Source organism: Dicentrarchus labrax, unplaced genomic scaffold, assembly GCF_905237075.1.
Source record: "Dicentrarchus labrax unplaced genomic scaffold, dlabrax2021, whole genome shotgun sequence".
Lineage (NCBI taxonomy): Eukaryota > Metazoa > Chordata > Actinopteri > Moronidae > Dicentrarchus > Dicentrarchus labrax.
The window spans coordinates 4,415,764-4,433,977 of record NW_026136722.1 but is presented as its reverse complement, the minus strand read 5'-3'; the positions used below and the strand labels follow the sequence as shown (position 1 = coordinate 4,433,977).

At 39.3% G+C, this 18,214-nt stretch overlaps 3 protein-coding genes and 1 non-coding gene across 11 annotated transcripts; 3 read left to right on the top strand and 1 right to left on the bottom strand.

The window, feature by feature from the left end:
- Nucleotides 1-790: 790 nt before the first annotated feature.
- LOC127356036 (galectin-1) lies at nt 791-6,498 on the bottom strand. Of its 7 annotated transcripts, none has more exons than XM_051387444.1 (6): nt 6,384-6,498; nt 5,811-5,963; nt 1,883-1,959; nt 1,716-1,795; nt 1,336-1,507; nt 791-1,121 (listed from the first exon to the last, which is right to left on the bottom strand). In XM_051387444.1, the coding sequence occupies exons 3-6, from the start codon at nt 1,889-1,891 to the stop codon at nt 975-977; spliced, it is 408 nt and encodes a 135-aa protein (XP_051243404.1). In that variant the 5' UTR covers nt 1,892-1,959; nt 5,811-5,963; nt 6,384-6,498; the 3' UTR covers nt 791-974. The 7 variants fall into 7 exon arrangements, with proteins under 7 accessions (XP_051243404.1, XP_051243402.1, XP_051243403.1 ...); XM_051387442.1 differs by having other exon boundaries at nt 1,883-2,010; nt 6,384-6,497; XM_051387443.1 differs by having other exon boundaries at nt 1,883-1,971; nt 6,384-6,497.
- On the top strand, nt 4,521-10,860 carry pick1 (protein interacting with prkca 1). Of its 2 annotated transcripts, none has more exons than XM_051387437.1 (13): nt 4,521-4,672; nt 5,189-5,263; nt 5,558-5,669; nt 5,843-5,971; nt 6,885-6,951; nt 7,060-7,149; nt 7,238-7,291; nt 7,483-7,545; nt 8,008-8,141; nt 8,324-8,416; nt 8,510-8,560; nt 8,660-8,804; nt 9,406-10,860. In XM_051387437.1, the coding sequence occupies exons 2-13, from the start codon at nt 5,223-5,225 to the stop codon at nt 9,681-9,683; spliced, it is 1,257 nt and encodes a 418-aa protein (XP_051243397.1). In that variant the 5' UTR covers nt 4,521-4,672; nt 5,189-5,222; the 3' UTR covers nt 9,684-10,860. The 2 variants fall into 2 exon arrangements, with proteins under 2 accessions (XP_051243397.1, XP_051243398.1); XM_051387438.1 differs by having other exon boundaries at nt 4,521-4,674; nt 5,192-5,263.
- Nucleotides 10,861-11,303: 443 nt separating this feature from the next.
- On the top strand, nt 11,304-11,376 carry trnar-ccu (transfer RNA arginine (anticodon CCU)). The gene has a single exon. It is a non-coding gene; the product is annotated as a tRNA-Arg (tRNA).
- Nucleotides 11,377-11,550: 174 nt separating this feature from the next.
- Nucleotides 11,551-18,140, top strand: plbd1a (phospholipase B domain containing 1a). The gene is made up of 11 exons (XM_051388697.1): nt 11,551-11,751; nt 12,329-12,551; nt 12,894-12,977; nt 13,359-13,500; nt 14,036-14,176; nt 14,758-14,902; nt 15,044-15,244; nt 16,359-16,499; nt 16,592-16,777; nt 17,114-17,220; nt 17,335-18,140. Exons 1-11 carry the CDS (start codon nt 11,682-11,684, stop codon nt 17,509-17,511), a joined length of 1,617 nt encoding a protein of 538 aa, XP_051244657.1. The 5' UTR covers nt 11,551-11,681; the 3' UTR covers nt 17,512-18,140.
- The last annotated feature ends 74 nt before the right edge of the window (nt 18,141-18,214 follow it).

The window sequence follows — 18,214 nt, the reverse complement described above, 5'->3', positions numbered from 1 at the left end:
TTGTGCATTTGGGTATGGATTTTAAAAACGCGCCCCCATGTACCCGTTAATATTCTTACTTTAACTTTGTTTAGCCTTTGTCCATTTCAATTTCAATTTCACCATCAACCTAGATACACAACTTTAATATTTCAAAGCAAAACAAACACAATCTCACATAGCCCAAAGACAGTATGCGCCATTGTGCCCGCTGGTTCAACGAGGGGAAGTTTTCTATCGGTGATCAACTAAGTTCAACACAACCTGAGGGCGGCATCCCACTGAAGGATGAACCCATACCTCAACCTCTCAGCGGAGTCATCCCACTTCCCCTCCCTTCCTTTTCTTTCCCTGTACTTCCATGTGTATAATTTGTATATTTGTATGCTTATCCCACCTTGTGTGGATGAAAGAACTAAATTAACCAAATTCTTGTTCTCCTCAGTTGGCTGTATGTTTACATGGTGGAGTAGATCAAGAGAGGAACATTACAGCTACAGTTTGTTCTGTCTTTAGTTCTTCCTGTCAATGTGAATAAATCCATCACAGTTCACTGTTATTGAAGGTCAAATTGCAGATGGTTAAGATACATTTGATGTCAGGTTACACAATAATTCTCAGGCTGTCACTATTTTTGTATGTGATTTGTTGTCTTAATTGGATTCAGAATCAGAATCAGAAATACTTTAATAATCCCAGGGGGAAATTATTTAAAATATTGTTACTGTATGTAAAGTTAATAGTGTTACTGTTTGAGGGAAATATCAAATCCATAATTAGGTTGCAACGTTTCAAAGACAACAAAACAAGATAGTTTGAATGTAAAGCCTTTATATTCTTGTGCACAACAGGACATACTTAAATAAAGATACATTTCCAGTGTCCTGAAGATATATATCTCTCAATTGATCATATTTCTCACAATAACTGACTGAACTCTTGTCTTTCACCAAACTGATATACACAGCATGCACATGTTACAGCAGTTGTGTCTCTCAACAGATCTTGAAGGAAGTCAGTTTAAAGTCTCCTGCTATTTTGACGTAGCTGATGATGTCCATGTTGTCACGGTTGGGAAACTGGACCTCCTGTCCATCAGGAAGCTCCACTTCAAACACGTCTCCACACAGCTTCAACTCGATCTAAGACCGAAAAGATACATAGAGTAAAATATTTGTATTCTTAGTAGAAAATAGAACAAAACCCGAACTCCCTGCAGGGCTAAATATCACTAGGGCTATGTTTCTTGTGATTTGGGTGAATCAACCCTTTAAGCTTTTCAAAAACACCCTAGCTAAACCTTCAACAGGTTCTTGTTCACATACATCTTCACTTCCTTCAGTCAGGTTCCCTCACCTTGACATCTGTGCCCCTTTGCATGGGGTTTTGTATTTCCCGTTTCTCATCGCCCCAACAACCAGCGGTCTTTGAGTTACAAACGAGAACAGCTCCATCGGCGTCATCATGGAAACGAGGGTTGAAGTGCAGTGCCAGGTCGTCTGCACAGCAGCCGAGGTCAATCTGGAATCTGAGTGGATCCGAGATTATACAGTAAATGTACAGCAGAGCTTAGAACAACACACAGAATCATTATTAGACATCACCAGGCTACATATACAAGTGGAAGTCAACGTTTTTTACAGATGTTTACAATAATTGTCACTGCAGCAATTAATGAGAATACATCTTCAGTCATTAAGTTAAGAGACTAATATAAAATAAGTCTGTTAGTTTACCTCTCAGCATCATGCAGAATTAGCCCCTTCACTTTCAGCTGATCTCCAGCTCTCAGATTCACATTCTTCAATTCGAGTTGCTGGGAAACATAATTGTTCAAATGTTACTGTTAATCATGGTGGTAGCAAAACCTTACAGTACTTTCATACCAAGCTGTCTAACTTACCATGCTCATTTTGGGTGCTGGTGTTGGTGAACAGTCCTGGAGCTAATGGGAGACGTAGGAAAGGTTGGTCTTCTGTCCTGGAAGACAAACTGTAAGTAGTGTGACTGTGCAGTTTCCCCTAATTTATTCTGTAAAGCACAAAGGATTCAGTGACAGGACTTTGATCAGTTACAATGTGGCCGATTCATCAGCATGATAACTCAGCTTATTCAATGCAGAGGCACTGCTCTGTTTAATCAAAGAATAAAACAAAAAGGATTCATTTTAACAGGTTGTGAGTAACAGCTGTCACAAACTACTCTGCCAAGAGCTATTTAAACATTTTTAGACTGGGAGCCATTGTGCACATTAATGAGGGTCGAAGTAACTGAGTACTATAGTATTTAACATTTATCCCCTGAAAGAATTTATAGTTACAACCCCTACTGATTTGAAATCCAACAATCAAATCTTTGGATATATAATCTTGCTTAGAAAGATGGAGACACTTATATTCAGCAGCAGAAATAATCCCATTACTTTGATTGACAAACAAAACTGGATTTTAATCATCGTTTTGGGGAGAAAGGACACAACCAACAATTCTGTGGGGAGTAGCAGAAAAGTAGTAACTAGTAGTGTAACTAATTATTGTTGATAGGGAGTAATAAGTAAAGTAATTAATATTGTCAACCAGTCTGTTATCCTTTGAATTGAATTTGAATATTATATTTGATCAACTCAAATATAAACATGATTATTATTGATACTCAGGCTATTTTACATGCTCTGGCCCTATTTGATCTACAATGTCTTAATTTGTCATTATTTATATATTCATTTATTTACTGTGTGTGAGTTTTCTCCTTGTCATTTTCAGTGACACTATGATCATTTATTTCTTTGCTATAAATATAATTTTAATAAAATAAAGCCAAATTAAATTTTACCTTTAGTTATAACGTTAATTAGGATTTTTCAGCTAATTAAAGAATTAAATTAAGCGGATAGCTCAGCATCATAGCTGGAAATTGTTCGAAGGACTTGTCCTTATGTAAACTTGTACCTTGTGTTTTATGACTAATTAAACTAGTTAAACTCAATTTTCTACAGCAGTTCCCCCAACACAAGGCCTATGCAATTCAGGGTTAGAGTCATGTAGCCTTATTGGTTTTTGACATTTAGATATCCGATCTCACATCAGGGCACAACTTGACCTCATCTAATTATTTTAATCTAAAATATTTATTTTTAGGCTATTTGTTTTAATTCGGGGTGGGTGAAAATAGTGTGGCTTTCAAGAACTTCAAGAGCCAAACCCCTTTTATTTAGCAGTTCTTTATTAAAAAATATAAAGTGGTTGTATTTTCTAAATACATAAAAATAATAATATAAATAAGGTAAAACATTTAAAATAAAATGTAAAATGAAATTTATCGCCAGTCCCACTCCAAATAACTTCCATACTGTCTCTATGCAGCATACAGATACTGATATTGATTATTTGATGGAGTTATCGAACAAAAGCCTGCAACGTATTGATGTGTTTATGCTGCCCTCAAGTGGTCACAAAGAGGAACTGAAACACATGAAGTTCGTCAAACTACGTCAATGCAGACGTGATAGAATACATTTCCGGTGAACACTATTAAAGTAAAGTTAGGGCAAACAAAGTGAAGCAAGTAGAAAGTAAGACAATTATACAAAATAGAGCTAGATGGCTGACGGAGGTTGTTGCTCGTTATAGTTTCCCTTATACATTGACGCTAGGGGGATTGATCACTACGGAACACTTATTTCCGTGTTGCTTCAGTTTGACCACTTTATTTTGAAAGTATTCACCGGAAGTATCAGTATGCTATCAATCAATTAGCTTCTGAATGTCTGCAGTCGTTATCGATAGTACTGACGGGAGGTGTGGGTGTCGACTGACCAGCAGAAAACAATTAGTAGTTATATTGTTAGCTTCGGTGAGGTTTAAAGTATTCACCAGAAGCCGTGTAATGTCTGCAGTGACGCTGGTTTTATTATTTTATTTCCGTTGCAGTTCCACACTGTGACCACAGGATGGCGCTGGAAACACGTGATTGTAAATTAGTCACAGTGTGAAACTGTGATACATTAAAATAGGTTCATAAGACAGACGGAAGCCGCTGAAGGCTGTGCGTTAACTGTGCTAAAGTTACCTACTACCTACAATAAGTACTATTAGAGAAGTTTGCTGGCACAGAAAGCGCTGCTCGACTACCGCCGACGGTCATGTGACGATGATGATGATGCGACACTGACAGTATGGATTAACGTGATTATTTTATGACATCTTTTACTTGATAGCTTCAGTTTGCTCCAATTGTTTGCTCACTGTAATTTGAAAGTACTTACCGGAGGTCACTTCCACATTGACGGTAGTCTGAATGAGTGAATGAATGAATGAATGAATGAATGAATGAGTTTAGTGTTGCAGTTGCTCAACTTTCGCCACAAGAGGGCGGGAAAGACTCGCGATTTAACGTGGAAGTTTTTCTTTTTTTAAAGCATTACATGGTGATAACATTGTCAGTATAAATATTTTTAGTATTTTCAGTGAAGAATGCGGAGTTGTTTCTAATTGTGACCACTAGAAAACAATTACAATTATATTAGTCTTTATTTAACGTCAACTTCCGCTAGTCTACCGGATGTGACGACACAAAGTAAACAGAGGAGCTGTCACTAGATCCAGAAATTAAGATAACTGCTACTACAGGAAGCGATTTTTTTATGCATCCTGAAGGACATTTATATGAGAAACTGGTGCATATTGTGATAAAGGTAAATCTTTTACGGCGTAAAAACGTTTTTTAAGAAGCGACATTTGTTATTCCACCTGCCAGTAGCTAGCAGCTAGCTAATGAGACAGCGTTAGCAAGCAGTCTTCCTGCTGTTTGTTAATAATAATATTAATAATAATAATAATAATAATAACGTCAGTGGTCTTTACCGCATATGTCGATGTATTAAGTTAAACTGTTTATCTGTTTTAACTGGCTAACGTCGGGTATTTAGCATACAGTGCCAGTTACCAGCTGTTCGTCTCCTCACTTTCTTCACTTCATTTCAATGGATCAGACGAAGCTGCAAAACGGCCTGCTTTATGTTGAGCGCAGTCAAATCGATACATACAGTATATCCCAGCAGAATGTCTTAGATCTCATTAAAGCACATGTTATTTAAGTGTGTAGATGAGACTGAGAGAGCTGCTGAAGACAAACTGTATTCATCATATCGATCCGCAGGTACAGGCACTACAGTATTTAAAGTAATGGGTTTTGTTATAATCACTCACAGGTTTTTACAGGGACAGGAGTGACACTGTCCTGACATGTTCACAGACATGGACTATGAATTGGAGGAGGACAAACTGTGAGTTACAATTGTGTTTTTCTCTCTTTATGATCTGTGCCATGCGTTTATGTGTTCACTGTGTGTAGTAGGATATCTTCTGTTCATACATGAGACCACATACACTGACAAATCAAACCATGTGTGGACTGACTCTTAACGCTGTAGTTAATTGTGTGAGCCTTGAGCTTTGCAGTCATTACTCTCATTATTGATCTGATTTCAAGAACTTTATACTATAATATTGTACCTTCTCCAAAAACATGGGAAACTAAATGCTGCAAATCTCAGTGTATCATGTTCTCTCCTCAACAGGGGAATACCAACAGTACCTGGTACTGTGAGTCTGAAAAAAGATGCTAATAACCTTATTGGGATCAGCATTGGTGGTGGAGCACAGTACTGTCCATGTCTCTACATTGTCCAGGTAGGTACAGAACAATTGTTTGTAACCGTGTGACAGAACATTTCTACGATGTTTCAAGTTTTTGAATTAAATTAAATTAAATGAACTTAATTGATTCAGTGGCGGTCAAGCTCCATTTGAAGTCAGGGGGTAAATTGGTACCTTTTTAATGTGGCTTTAATGTTGTCTCGCAGGTCTTTGATAACACCCCAGCAGCTCTGGATGGGACACTGGCAGCAGGCGATGAACTCACAGGCGTGAATGGAAAACCAGTGAAGGGAAAGACTAAAGTGGAAGTAGCCAAGATGATTCAAGCTGTCCAGGTACAGAAATACTGGGAAATTACCGTCCATTGTTATTTACAGTCCTGAACAACACCAAGATATGCTCAGATTGTTTATTATTTACCTCTTCTATGTTCTGTGGATACGCACAGTCTATATTATGACCAATTCCATGCATTCTTCTCTGTTAATGATTTAAGTAGTTGATGACTAAGATAGAAAATGAAATCCAGCCTTCTGCCAAATGCAGCTAATTTACTGTTGTGGCTGGTGCGTTTGTTCATGTCTCAAATCTGTCTTTATTTGAATGTTATTTAATGTAAATGTACCATTTCTCTGAAAAGTTCAAAGACAAACTAAAGTAACTCCCCACCACTGATGATAACTCTATTTTAATGACGCACACATGGACATGAATAGAAATATGCAAAAGGAATAAACCATTACTCACATTTGTCTGTGCTGCTGTGGCTGCAGTTTTATCAGTGAATAGTCCAAGAGTTTAGTAATTATGTGTGCAAACCCTCCACCGGACTGTGGAGAAGAGGGACTTTAACCGGCTTGCTCAGCTGTGCTAAAGAGTTTGGGACAATAGCCCATAGCATTTGGCATAACGTCACCGATGCAGAGTGGCTGTGTTGTTTTTGGCATTCATTGTTCACGCCAAAAATTCCATGACTTCCTGTGTGATGGATTAAAGACAGGGTGCAATGTGGGATTTAAAGGATTAGATAGTTTTGTTGTTCATTCAGTGCATGTGAAAACCCCCTCTGCACCATGAAGCTGGAAAAGTTTGCACATTGTTGTTTTTACCACATGTAATAGGATAACACATTGTATTTTAATTGTTAATTTTGTAGTTTTATAAAGTTAAATGAATGGTCCTCATGTAAATATATCCATATATATATATATATTTGTTGCTGATTCGTATTTCTTTGTGTTTTCACAGGGAGAGGCAATAATTCACTACAACAAACTGCAGGCAGACCCGAAACAGGGGAAGTCTCTGGACATAGGTATCTCTTCCACTAGAGACGTTCTTACTATTAATCTTGATTCACTGTTTGTTTATATTACTGAATGTTGTGCTTTAATGTGCATTAAACACATTTTGTGTGTTTCAGTGCTGAAAAAAGTCAAACATCGCCTGGTAGAGAATATGAGCTCAGGCACAGCAGATGCTCTTGGACTCAGTAGAGCTATTCTATGCAACGGTGAGATTATTATTATGAACATTATGATTTTATTAGTTTATTCATATAGGTAGATATAAAGCTCTACTCCTGTGGATTCATTTTACAGATGGACTGGTCAAAAGACTGGAAGAGCTGGAGAAAACAGCAGAGCTCTACAAAGGTAAAAAATAATCAACTTTAAAAATTGCCCTTCAGTAATCTTCAGTGTTGTAATTTAGTGTAATAACTTTCCACCATCAACTGTGTTTTGTGAAACTGTAATCTAATGTTTTAGTCAGATAGATAGTGGGAAAATTCACTTGTTGCTGTTTGTTCAATCCAGTGTCTCATTATTCCTCTGCTTGCTTGTAGGATTGATGGAGCACACAAAGAGGCTGCTCCGAGCTTTCTTCGAGCTCTCGCAAACCCACAGAGGTGAGTTACTTTGATCAAAGTCAGAAAATTAGTGTTACTAATTGGTTTGGTGCTCCTTTTTTACCTTTGACATTGACTCGCAAAAAAAAGAAAAACACAAGACGGATCATCTTCATAGATTTCAGCTTCATCTCAGCTTTAGTGTCTAAAGCCCAGTCCACACAGGTTATATACTATTTTTTCTGTGATCCACATGCAGTTCCCAACAAAAATAGACCGTGAAAAGGATCTGTTTATAGTGATATCAACATGCCAGCAACATGTACTCTTTTCAGTACAGTTTCAATGTCTGTATCTGTAGAATATGTCACAGACATGGAAAAAAAATATCTGACAGAATCCATTCATATGTTAACAAGGCTTTTATTGTGCTGTATTTATCAAAGGCAAACTCAGTGTAGAAAGATAAGACTGTCCATCCTATGTGGGAAAGCCGTAATACATCTGATCTGAATTTTTCAGCTTTTGGGGATGTTTTTTCTGTCATTGGGGTGCGAGAGCCCCAGGCCGCAGCCAGCGAGGCTTTTGTGAAGTTTGCTGATGCTCACCGCAACATTGAGAAATATGGTATTCAGCTCCTGAAGACCATCAAACCTGTGAGTACAGATACAAGCTTGGCTTTGAAGCCCTTGAAAACAAGCAAATGTTTTTTACATATGTTTTAATGTGCTACCGTCTTCTGAGCTTTGCATGAATGAATAGAACTACAAAACACACTTGTTTGTTTATTGTGTGTCTGTCATATCAAACCTCTGACCAATCATATCTTGTTGTGCAGATGCTCCACGATCTGAACACGTACCTTCATAAGGCCATACCAGACACAAAGCTCACCATCCGCAAGTATCTGGATGTGAAGTTTGAATATCTGGTAAGGCAACAGCACTATTCAGTTCAGTGCATTGTACAACGTAGTGACATCACTTGTAAATGTGTTCAACAATGAATCCCTTGTGTCTTTCAGTCATACTGCCTGAAGGTGAAGGAAATGGATGATGAAGAGTACAGCAGTATAGTGAGTTGAACTACAAAAGAGTTACAGGTTGCAAATGGAAGTATGTGTTGCCTTTCACAAATCTCAGAGAAGCAGTGAATAATGTGCCTCTCCCTACAGGCCATGGGAGAGCCCCTGTACCGTGTCAGCACCGGTAACTATGAGTACCGCTTGGTACTGCGGTGTCGGCAGGAGGCTCGAGCCCGCTTCGCCAAAATGAGGAAGGACGTTCTGGAGAAGATAGAGCTGCTGGATCAGAAACACGGTCTGTTGTTGTTGTTGTTGTTGTTGTTGTCTTGTTTGTTTTTTTCAGCTTTTTTTTTTTAATCAGGTGTAAACAGGCTCTGGTGATACACCGTCGTCACATCAATCTGATCAGTGTCTCTCTATCCACCACAAATGGAACAATGTCTGTCACTCACTCACATCCAGTCATGCCAGGATGTATTAAGGCACAGAACACACACAGAAAATCAGATTTTTGCTCACATTGCCATCTGATATTTAAAACAGGATGTGAAGGGCTGGAACAGTATAAATCCTACACGAGACACAAAAGAGAGGGAAGTGTTCACTGTTTCAGTTCTCAGTTTTACTATAAATGTTTCAAAAACTAAAGATAAAGATTTACACTTTATTTCAGTGATTATCCAGATAATAACATATACTAACCCAGTTTTGGCCAAGATAATCTTAGTGTGATATTTTCATATTGGCTAAAGAGGCTGTGATGCTTAGAATGTAAAAGTACATTATCAGGATTTAGTAAGCAAAAATGCACCAACAAGCAAAGATACAGATCAGAACAAATGGAAAAAATTAATGCAAAAATAAGCTATTCTCCCTCTCGTGTTCTTCACCCACAGTCCAGGATATTGTGTTCCAGCTGCAGCGCTTCGTCTCGGGCATGTCACATTACTACGACGAGTGCTACGCTGTCCTGAAGGAGGCGGACGTCTTCCCCATCGAAGTGGACCTCTCCCGCACCATGATCAACTACAGCAGCCAGTCTCTCTCCTCTTACACTGGAGATGAGGACGAGGAGGAGGAGGAGGAGGAGGAGGGGGGAGGCGGACAGGAAGGAGGAAGGAGTGCGGACAGACGAGCAGAGAATGGCGCTGAAAAACTGATCGATGATGAATGAGTGTATGTGGAGATGAAGTCCACCCCTCAATCATAACAGTTCTACACCTGCTTTAACGTCAATGCACACACTAATCAGTGATCTGGATAACATTCTTGTTACAAAGGTGAAAAACTACTGAAATTGCTGTTATGATGCTGTATGTGTCCTTCCTGGGATACTCTCAAATCAACAGCTTTGTTATTATTTTACCATAGAAACTTTTGACTGTCAACTTTCTCTTTTAAAAAAAAAAATGTGACTGTACTAACAGAGGGAAACTTAATTTTAATCTGAATGTTATGGAGGGGGTTTAATGCAGCAGAGTAGGGTTTATATGCATATGAAGTGTGCCTTCTTTGGTCTTAATGAAGTGTAATGGGTCAGTGTGCGTATGCTGGATTGTTACAAGTTATATCCTGATATTTACATTTTTATTTTGTTATTTTCTTTGCTGCAAACTTGTCATATTTCGGACAGGGATGTATTTAGCAACCTAAAATGTTCTGTTGTGGTAACTTTTAAGTGTCACTACAGATACATGACACTAATGGTTAAATATAGAAAGTCTGAAGATGATGAAGATGATGATGGACACACAGATGTGATTGTACACTCCTTTGTACTCTGGTTGTTCTTTCTTCTTCTTAGCACATTTTTAGTTGTTACACAAGGGAGAGCTTGCATTAGCCACACAAAATCTTCACAACCAAAGTTTTTTTAAGGTCATTTAATCTGCCTCACCCACTCATACTCACTTCCAGTGAAAATATCTCGTAACACTCACTTCCCCTCAACAGAATGGGTTTTCCCCACACCCTGGTAGTGTTTCTGTCTAGGAGAAGAAAGCTAATGGACACACACAGACGCCTCACAGAGCTTTACCACTGTGTGGAAACAGATTGAAAAGTGCAAAAACTACATGTAAATAAGTGTACACAAAAGGGAACGGTGTAAAAATTCTGTTGTTGTAATCTTTCTTGTTATTCCCACTTTATTTATTCTTTTTGTCAGAATATATTTAAAAGTTTTAATGAGCAAAATCGATTCTATATTACAGTGAATATAATTATCCACTTGTGTGTGTGTCTTGTCTTCAGGGGGATGAAATGGTTTTGTTAATTTTCATGATTTACTGTTGGGAACACATCATCACAACAGATGAAGTCAGTGAATTAAAAAACATTTTGTTCCTGTATTGTTTTCTTTTCTTTTCTTTATACTTTAACTTAAATGTAATGAATCAGAAGGACATACTGTGTGTTATATTGTCTTACATACATCTTTACATATACAGCATATTGGCTGAAATTCAGTGGGCCATTACTCTCCAGTACTGAGTATCTTTTTCGGGCCAATTCAGCCACTGCTGAAAAACTTAAACTAACTATATGAAAGTGTCTGGCCTATTTTAGAAGGCCATAACTTGAATTATATGTTTTTCAGCTATAGTTAAATAAGATGTTGTCTTTTTCTTTTAACCAGCGAGGTCCTGCATTATTTGTATTAAATGCGCGGATACCGTGTTTGTTACTAAAACAAATAACACACGTTTGTGCGACCACAATATAGCGAAATATTAATGTTATGTGTTCATAGTGACCTATAAATTGATACCTGGTTTCCTTACATAGCTGCAAAGCCCCAGTGGCCTAATGGATAAGGCACTGGCCTCCTAAGCCAGGGATTGTGGGTTCGAGTCCCATCTGGGGTGGAAGCTTTTGCTTTACCCTAATTGCAAAATGGGAAAACTCATTGACAATATCATAATTACGGAAAAGAATCGGGAGTAATGATGTTAAGCGAAGGACCGAGTGCTCTGCCACCTCTCAAAGGGGACATGCACTTGGAGCGCCTCTTCCTCCGGCTCGCAGCCAATCAGGAAACGCTCCGCTCCGTTGGTTCCCCTGGACTTTCCCTCCGCCACATGATATCTGACTTCTCCTTCGTCTGATTCACCGTTGGCACCGTCCGTGTTTTTCTGTCTCTTCTTTAGCTGTTAACTGCATCTACACAGCCATGCCTTTAGTAACGAGGCTGTATGTCTTTCTTTTATTCACTGTGGTTACGTCCTTCGCCTCTGCTGACAGTAAGTAGGCCGACTTCATGTGAATCACGGGTGGTTGTATAAGGATCTAATTTCTCTAGTTTTCAGCATTTAACAAGCATTGGTTGGCTATAAGCATGCATGCTATTCTGCATTAATGTTTTTCACTCACACTCTCTGTCAGCTCTATTTAATGTTTGTCGGAGATTACCGCTTATGTTCAGTGTGTTTTGTTTACCTACTGTTACCCAAACTCACGAAGGCTGCTGCTACTGGGATCTTTTAGTTTCAGTTTCCCCTATATCCACAAAGCTATATTAACACAAAATACAGACTTACAGGGGTATATGAGATTTTTAGTGCATGGGATATCAAGTCTTGTGACCCCTAATCAGATCTCATGTGTCACTCAAGCTAAAATATATAGATGTATAGATGCACCAATATATAGTTAGTTTAAAAAAAGCAATATCCCTATTAGTGGAGTAGTGTTAGTGTTTCCCTAACTTTATTGTGTTTTACAGCCATCAGTCTACATGACTGTTTTGTGGCAGATCTTGGATAACCATTTTGTTTTGTTTATATCCTCTAACTGCATTGGCATTTGATGTCTTCCCAGAGATGACAGCAGCCACGGTATACTGGGACCCCCTACATAAGCTGGTCAAGCTGAAAGAGGGGGTGTTGGAGACCGAGGGGGATGCATATGGGTATCTGAACGATACCCTGTCCAGTTCAGGCTGGAGCATCCTAGAGATCCGTGCCGGTTACGGAAAAACCCCTGAAACTGATGAGCTCACTTTCTTCCTGGCTGGCTACCTCGAAGGCTACCTCACTGCCCAGTAAGTGTCATTAAGGTGCTGCCATGCATGCTGTTCCTACAATATCCTTACTTCCATGCAGACATCTGATATTGAAATCCTAACGAAAGTCAGTGATCACATTGGTGGTTGGTTGGTCAGTATGTTGATAAGGGACCACTACAATTGCTGTGTTGTGAGAAACTCAACAAAGATAAGAAACTTGGATCAATTTTGACCTTTGACACCTTCTGTAACAACTGATAAGTGAGATCCACCAGCCTCCCCCATGACCCAATAGAAAAACACTTGCGATTCTAAATATTGTCATTTTGTTGTTTTCATTAAATTAATTTAGTATTCATACGAACTCTCCCTCCACAGGCAGATGATGGACCACTACACCAACATGTTTCCGCAGCTGATCGACAACCCAGAGATCCTCGGCCCAGTTCAGAGTTTCATGGCGTGAGTCTGTTCTCTTTTCCTTTTTAAAAATAAAAAAACACAGCACCAACACCAGTGACAGTACACAATCACACATCATTGTCATCATCTTTCATATCCTCTTCTCAGAGTTAGTTCAGCTCATAATATACCCAGCTCAGAGCATGCTGTGGCCAGACATTTAAGCCCTTTCTGTAATCCTGGCAGTAATCATATTATTAAATTCAGCAAGAAGAGGAGAAGATAGACATGATTATTATTTGTTGAACACAGAATTTCAGATTAATAACTTTGGATTTTTTTGATGGTGCAATGAACTCAGCAGTTTGGCTCTTTACTTTTAATTGTTATACAGTAAATGATTATAATGGCAACAGTAAACAGCAGATGTCTCTCTTGTAGGAAGCAGGACGCATGGACCAGAGAGCAGGTGAAACTGAACAAGAGCTCTGATCCTCTGTGGAAACACACAGGCTTCATCGTAGCCCAGATGGACGGGCTGCAGGCAGGAGTTGCAGACTGGGCCAAGAAAAAAGGGAAAAAGGTATGATGGCCATAGCTTAGTGTCTATAGAAGCTGAGAACAGCACTTCTCTTTTACATGCACCAGAAGCCTGTAAATGCCCTCTTATTTCCTTTGGTAATTTTATTTCATTTTGAGGTTTTAAGCTTCCTTATGACAAGCTCTGCACCTTTATTGTGTGTTTTAGTGAAGACCTCAAAGGAACAACAATTTTATTATTGTTTTGGCTAAAAATAGACAGACTGGTACTTCAACCTCAACGCTGTTGTTGATTTTAACTGTGGTGTCCCTCAATGGTCCATTCTTGGCCCTCTGTTGTTCTCAATATACATGCTTCCTCCGAGCCAGATCATCCAGAACCATTGTGTTTCTCATCAATGTTCTGTGTATGAAACACACAGTTTAAGGTTAATAAGAGATTATTGTGCAGATTTGGTATGAAAAGTCTGGATTTCAGTGATTCTAAGCTTGTCAGTTGTTTTGTAAGTGAGTTATTTTTCATACTATTCATTTTCAATCGTTGACCAACAGCTGTTTATCTGATGTCCTTCCCATAGCCGATGTCCCTGTTTGACGTCCAGTTCCTGAATGCAGTGGGAGACCTCCTGGATCTGATCCCAGCCTTGGTCCCCACTTCCAACCATCTGCTCAGAGACTTTAAACTTCCCGGGATGGGGCACTGCTCTGCACTCATCAAGGTCAGAAGTCAAAACATGTTCCAGTCAGGGTGTAAGGCCTGCTACATACTCTATATAAGCAACTACCAATAGTGAATGAATTTCCTGTGTAAACAGATGTACTGGTTCACAGCAGGAGAATATTATTCTTTGTGCATACTTATTTAAAATCTTCCCATCCTCTTCTTAAAGCTCTCTCTTTGCATCAGTGAAGAATTTAGTCTATAAAAGTGCAGATTCCTCCTCTGTGACCATTTTTAACACCCACACCAGGAAAACAAGCCATATTGTTCGCAGAGAGTGTATGTAATTTAATATACTACATAAACAAAGAGCTCCCACACAGACTTATGTTAGTGAAAATGTGCATTGTGTTGGTTAAGAAATAGACCCTAATATGAAAACTCTGTGAGGAGTTCAGTATTGTGCTGTGTTAAAGTGGGTCATTGCATGAAGCATGGTGCTGAGGTGCTGTGTCAAGAAAAACTACTTTTTCTAATCTAATTCAAACTGACCCAAATTCCAGTGATTTCTACTGACACAAATACCACACTGTCTGTTTAACCTAACTCCAGTTTGCTGTTTTCTGTCCTTACCCACAGATGCTGCCTGGCTATGAGAACCTCCTGTTTGCCCACTCCAGCTGGTACACGTATGCTGCCACAATGCGGATCTACAAACACTGGGATTTCCATATCACTGAGCCCCACGCAGCCACTGGGAAACTCTCCTTCAGCAGCTACCCTGGTATGTAGCAACAATTATTCATAGATAAGAAGTACAGCAGTGAAAGTGTAGCAATTTGCAATCAGTTGTTCCATATAACTGTGATTGCAACTTTGGCTTGTTTGTGAAGATTGTCAGAAATCGTCTTTATTTTCTCTTCAGGTTTCCTGGTGTCTCTGGATGACTTCTACCTTTTGGGCAGTGGTCTGATGATGACCCAGACCACAAACAATGTCTTCAACTCCTCCCTTTTTGACCAAATCACCCCCAACAGCCTGCTGGCGTGGCAGAGGGTCAGGCTGGCTCACAGTTTGGCACATACCGGAGAAGAGTGGGCCAAAACCTTCTCCAAGTACAACTCTGGTGAGTGATTATATATTTGTGAGTGTCTAAGCACAGTTACAAACGATTTTACAAAACAGCAGTAACACTAAGAGACATACAGACACACCATAAACCAATGAAATATAATAAAACACCATTTTATCTGAAGCAAATCAATAAAACTGAATGTTAAAGTACTAAATGAATAAATACTTTACACAAGCTCAAGCTAGCTAAAGCTTTCAAAGCATACCAGTGTATTAGACGTTAATTCATTAATTTTACATTCCAGGCAGCCGTTTGAATACTTAAGCCGATACCTAACGGGTAACTCCACTGATTTTACACATCCAAGTATGTTTACAGGTCTTGTGGAGTACGACTGCATAAGTGAAAAAAGTTGTAAAAAGCCTTTTGTGGCTCCAGAGGGATGTGTGAAGACTGATAAATTACTTTAAGTAACATCACTTGAATCAGCAACGGTCGTGTTGGTTAAATACAAGTTTCTAAATGATATGGAAAATCTGGGGTTGTGGAGGTGGAGACACGTCATCATGTTATCAGAGCTTATCGGTCTTCATGCAGTATAAGAATGTGTGGAATAAAAAAGGCGATAACTCTCTTTCTGCTGCATTGATTTTAATCCCTTTTTGTTATAGAAGTGCAATGCTAGATCGGTGGACTGCTCTTTTAAAAATGGAAGAGAATTGAGATGTGACTGATCGTAATCCTCAAATCAGGATTTGCGTTTGGTATTAAATCCCCTGTCTGAATGTGGAACTTCAGCATCAGTAATTCATCACCATAAGCATCATGTCTGCCTTTTGCTTTTGTCAGTGTTACATTACATGTATAGCAGTGCAGCAGAAAGCTCAAATTGAGCTGAAAGGTTTGCCTGTGTCATGCAAAACTTTGTGAATATTTTTAAAAGGATTTTGTGAATTTGGCATGAACGGCTGATTTAATATACAAAACGATACTGTAACATAGACGGGGAAATATGTGAGCAGCAGAGTGATTTTAAACTCATTGTGGAGATCTGATCAGAAGCCTTAAAATACCCAAACTGATAACATCACATCATTTTACAGAGTTGTTAGCTTTTGCCCCACTCATCTTATATTCCCCCCCACCCCCACCACCACTCCTGTAGGTACCTACAACAACCAGTACATGGTGTTGGACAGGAGCAAAGTGAAGCTGGGCCAGAGTATTGATGAAGGTGCTCTGACTGTGGTGGAGCAGATCCCTGGGCTGGTGGAGCACTCTGACCAGACACAGGCTCTGCGGAGAGGTAACAACAGATCTTGTTTTCTTTTTTCTACAGTATTTGTTACGTTGGACGTGTGTCAAGTTTATCATTCCTGCTGCCTCTGTCTGTAACAGGTTACTGGCCGTCCTACAACATCCCCTTTCACCAGGAGATCTACATGATGAGTGGTTATGGACAAATGTGGGAGGAGCATGGAGAGGACTTCTCTTATGATCTTTGTCCCAGAGCCAAGATCTTCCGCCGTGACCAGGCTGATGTCAAGGACCTGGACTCCTTGAAGCACATCATGAGATTTAATGGTATGTGGCACTGTGCTATTTTATTAGTTTGTATGACCCACATATAGCTGGTTCTACAAATCAACTGGAACCTGCATTTCTTATTTTTCCACAACGATTAAATTAGCCCTGATCTGCATTTAGCGTTACTGTAATCAAACAATGTGACATCTTTATTGATTGATCCAGTTGTGGTTTGAGAGCAGCGCCCTCTAGCTTTGCCAGGAAATCAGGATTTTTTGTCAAATAATGTTGGTCCCACATTTTAAATAAAGATCTACTTATTAGCCCAGAACAGACTTGTATATGTGCAATGTGTTTGTTACCATTTCTGTTTGTTTGTTTGCTTGTTTTCAGACTACAAGAAGGATCCCTACTCCAAGGGTGACCCCTGCAAGTCCATTTGCTGCCGTGGGGACCTGAGGGCAGTGAAGCCTTCACCAGGAGGTTGCTATGACACTAAGGTAATGCCCTGTCACCGCACTGATCTTGCATCACAGTAAGAGAGGTCACTTAAGTGTAAAATCAAATGCTTTTTGGATGATTTTCTATGGTTCCTACGCTTTTTATTCATCCAGGTAACAGATTTCCTCATGGCTGGGGACTTCCGTGCGGAGGCGGTGAACGGGCCAACGACACAGGACGGACTCCCGCCTTTCATTTGGGATAAATTCAGCAGCATCAGCCACCAGGGCCTGCCGCGGTACTACAACTTCACCTTCGTCAAGATGCAGCCTCTTCTCTTCAAGCCATGAGGTGTGTGTGTGTTTGTGAGTGAGACAAAGACAGATGCCTTCTGTCTGATGCTCTAAGAATAATGAATGATGAGGGTCAAAGGTACAATCTGCACAATGGTTATTTTTTATTTTAACTGTTGCTTACAGTTCAGAGTTGCATCCCACCAACATATGCTTTCTTTTTAAATCCTACGTAACCATATTTCCTTCCACCTGATAATCGAATCAAACTGCCAGTTCAGTTCAGTTTTTTAACACTTACATGTCTCAGGGTATGTTGGATGATTTGCTTTGTAATACCGTAGAAATCAGTTGCAGCCATATGTGCCTCGAACACAACTTGATTTTAAAAATACAGAATAAATGCACTAAATCAGTGGTTATACCGTCTTTAATCCTTTTGTTTTAAATGCTTAAATTTCTTCCTACATGCGAACACTATATCAGTGCAATGTCATACTCAGGGCTTCTCTGATGCTGTGATTTATGTGCATCTATTTCTTATGCTGTGCAAAATAAAGATCTCTCAGGTTTGTATTTTTGTGTAAGCTTCTGTTTTTTGTAATATAACGTGTAATACTGCACTGTATCATGCCATCTTCTCAAGTGTTAAATGTTTATTAAAGTTTTACAGTTGTGCCGGTGTAGCCCTGTCTTCAATCTTGTCTTGTGCAACAGTGACTTATTTTCACCAGTGCCAGCTGATCTGTGTTGTGGGAGA